This window comes from Teleopsis dalmanni, chromosome 1, assembly GCF_002237135.1.
Source record: "Teleopsis dalmanni isolate 2A chromosome 1, ASM223713v2, whole genome shotgun sequence".
Taxonomy (NCBI): Eukaryota; Metazoa; Arthropoda; class Insecta; order Diptera; family Diopsidae; genus Teleopsis; species Teleopsis dalmanni.
The window spans coordinates 135,317,277-135,321,022 of NC_051846.1; the positions used below are offsets into that span (position 1 = coordinate 135,317,277).

General features: G+C 31.3%; 1 protein-coding gene across 1 annotated transcript; it reads right to left on the reverse strand.

The window, feature by feature from the left end:
• Positions 1–2,139: 2,139 nt before the first annotated feature.
• Positions 2,140–2,778, reverse strand: LOC119666254 (uncharacterized protein K02A2.6-like). The gene has a single exon (XM_038075537.1). It carries the CDS (start codon positions 2,776–2,778, stop codon positions 2,140–2,142), a length of 639 nt encoding a protein of 212 aa, XP_037931465.1.
• Between the last annotated feature and the right edge of the window lie 968 nt (positions 2,779–3,746).

Sequence of the window (3,746 nt, forward strand, 5' to 3'; positions counted from 1 at the left end):
TTTACAATTCCTGAGTGCGATGTGTGTAGGTCGATAATTTTTGTCCATAATGAGGAGAAATAAGGACCCGATGTTCGAACGTCAAGCACCCTGATGACAACACGTAACTCGCTTCTGGCGATTTGTAACCTTCTCTTTTTAAACAGCGGCCACTTTCCAGTATTCTGATTATCTTGCCGAGATGCTTGTCCTTTCTGGTTTCTATTGCAATACGTTCTGCTTTAACAGGCAACTGATTTATCTGTCAAATCATGAAATTATCGAACTCATCACATTCATCTGAATGAGTCGCTACTATTTGTTGCAATTGATTTATTTGTTGAAGGGAAGCACGTGACAAATAATCGGCATTTGCGTTTGCTTTTGAATTTTTGTATATAACTTCGAAATCGAATCTGCTTAAAAACTCTGCATAGTTAGCCATTCTGCTTATACATAGTACTGGAAGCGATTTATTAGATTGAAGAATCTGTGATAACGACTTATGATCCGTGATCAATATCCAATGACGAGCATATAAGTAGTTGAAAAATTTTTGCATTGCCCACACAATAGCTAGTGCCTCTTTATCAATTTGTGTATATCGTTGTTCCGTAGCTGTCATCGTTCGACTTGCATAAACTATTGGCCGATCCACTCCATTTTCTAAACGATGTGACAATACAGCACCTAGACCCGTGCGGCTTGCGTCTGTTGCTAACATTACCGGTAGTGACAAATCGTATGGAATTAATACTTGAGGTGAAGTCAATATTTGTTTTAACTGATTAAATGCTGCATCTGCCTCTCCCGTCCAGCAAAATTCTTTTGTTTTCAACATGTCCCGTAATGGTCGCGCCTTTGTAGCCAAATCCGGAATGAACGCACCATAGTATGTTGCTTTCCCTAAGAAAAGTTGAAGCTCTTCAACCGTTGATGGTTTGGGCGCATTTGAGTTGTATTACAGACTAACTTTTATTATCATTATCAAAAGCTTACGAACTAAACATTTTTGAGTATACACTGTAACTTAAATTGTTATAAATATATATATTAATTATATATATAACATGCTCCTCCTAAATGAGCTATTTGTTTATATTATATTTAACATTAAATAAATAATTTTTGAAATTATAACTTTATAAATGAAACATTACTTATAATTACAATTAAATTAAAATTAGAATAAATTCAATAAATCAAAATAAATAATTCAAGTAACTTCAAAAATATAAATAATTCACAATATACCATAATGTAATTCAAAATATCTTATTAAATTAAATTTATTATTCTTCAGTTACTTTACCATTCTTACGTGGTCTTAAGTTACGTACATTATTATCAATCAAAATATTTTCATTATTATTACTTACTGAATTTTCAAGTGGTGTGTGAGTTTCCATGATATTCTCAGTGACTGAAGGATTGTTGTCCAGAATATTAGACTCAGTGTGGCATTTGATATTATTATTTTATTCTAATTTTTTAGTAGCACCTGCTCGTATTTGGTCAGTATGCCGCTTTATTTCCCTCCCATTATGTGAAAGTGTACAAAAGAAAGATCTTGGACCAATTTTTTTTTAACATTTGCTGGAGACCAGCTTGATCTGTTAGGGTTTGTGTAGTCACGGACATACACATTCTGACCTATATCAAAATCAACATTTCGTTTACCCTTATAATTATTAATGCTTCTTTCTTGATTACATATTATTTCATCTTTAGTTAATGGAGGTCTCATGAAGTCAAATCTATTTCTAATCCTTCTACCTAAGAAAATCTTAGCTGGAGACTCTTTAGTAGAGCAGTGTGTGGTGTTTCGGTAATCCATAAGAAATCTATTTAAAACAATTTCAAAATTTGCTTCATTTTGATTACGCAAATTTGCATATAAAGATTTTTTTAGTGTTTTTACAAAATTTTCAACCTGTCCATTGGTTGAAGGATGACCAGGTGCAGTCAAAATATGTTTTATATTGTTCTTTGTGGTGAAAACTTTAAATTCTTCTGAAATTAATTGTCTACCATTATCACTCACAATTGTATTTATAATTCCAAAACGACAAAATAATTCTCTTAATTTTGATATTACAAAACTTGAAGATATGTTTCTGGTTTGATATACTTCAACCCATTTAGAAAAATAATCAATTATTACAAATAAATAAAAACCCCTGCAAAGTCTATGTGAACTCTGCTCCATACAGTATCAGTTGGAGTCCACGGTATTAAAGTGCTCTTTTCTGGGCTTGCTAAAAGTTCTTGACATGGAATGCAAGTTTTGATCAAATTTTCTACATCAACATCTATATTTGGCCACCAGACATAAGATCTAGCTATAGATTTGGTTTTGACAACTCCTAAATGAGATTCATGTAATTTGTGTAAAACACTCTGTCTAAGTTTTTGAGGAATAACAATTCTATACCCCCAAAGTAGACATCCACGATCAACTGTTAATTCTATACTCTTGGTAGTAAATGACGTAAACTGATTTCCTTTTAAATTGTTAATTGTTCCATTTAAAACAGCATCAGATACTTTTGAAAGAATTGGATCACGTCTAGTTTGTTGTGCTATATTTTTAAAATTTAGATTTAAATGAGATTGCTCTTGAATACTATATATATAGCTTTCATCGTCGTCATGGTTGTCATTCATAGTTTCATCATAATGCGTCTGCGGAATACGTGAAAGATTATCAGCATGATTTAAATGTCCTTTAACATACTCTATTTTATAGTTAAAACCAGTCATAATAAAAGCCCATCTTCGCATTCTTGCTGCTGCCATGATAGGTTAACCTTTATTTTCATTGAAAATTGAAATAAGTGGTTTATGGTCAGTTCGCAATATAAAATTATTGCCATGTAAATACTGTTTTAACTTTGAAACACAAAAAATTATAGCTAACGCTTCCTTTTCAAGAGTGCTGTAATTTTGTTCACATTTAGTTAAAGCTCTTGAAACAAAGGCAATTGGTTTGCAATCATTCTTTGAAAATTCATGAGAAAGAACTCCTGCAACTGCACTATTCGAAGCATCTGTTGTTAGTATAATTGGTAATTCTGGGTTGAAATGTGTAAGTACTTGGTCTGATGTGATATCTTTTTTATGCATTTGTATGCATCTTGACATTGTTCAGACCATACAAATTTAGTATTTTTTTGTAAAAGCTTATAAAGTGGAATCATTTTGTAAGCATAGTTATTAATAAACTTTGAGTAATAATTTACCATTCCTATATATATATATGAATGCTCTTAACTCAGACACATTATTAGGTATAGGTGCATTTAACACAGAAGATATCCGTTCAGGATTTTTACTAAGACCATTTTTATCTATAGTAAATCCTGGATAAGAAATTTTTTTTTGAAAGAATGAACATTTTTGTAAATTTAGTTTTAATCCAGAATTTTTTAATTTATTTAATACTAATTTTAAATTAGCAACATGCTGTTTTAAATTTTTTCCAGATATTGTTATATCATCTTGATACACAACTACATATGGTATTCCACATAATAATGTTTCCACTGTTTTTTGGAATATTGATGCTGCCGGTTTGATACCGAAAGACATACGCTTCATTTTAAAAGTACCCAAATGTGTAGACCAAGTACATAAAAGTTTTGATTTTTCATCCAGAATAAGTTGCTTGTATGCATTGGAAAGATCAAGTTTGATGAAAAGTTCACCTCCTTCTAAAGATGTAAAAATTTCCTCAATTCTGGGCAAGGGGTATTTATAATCATGTA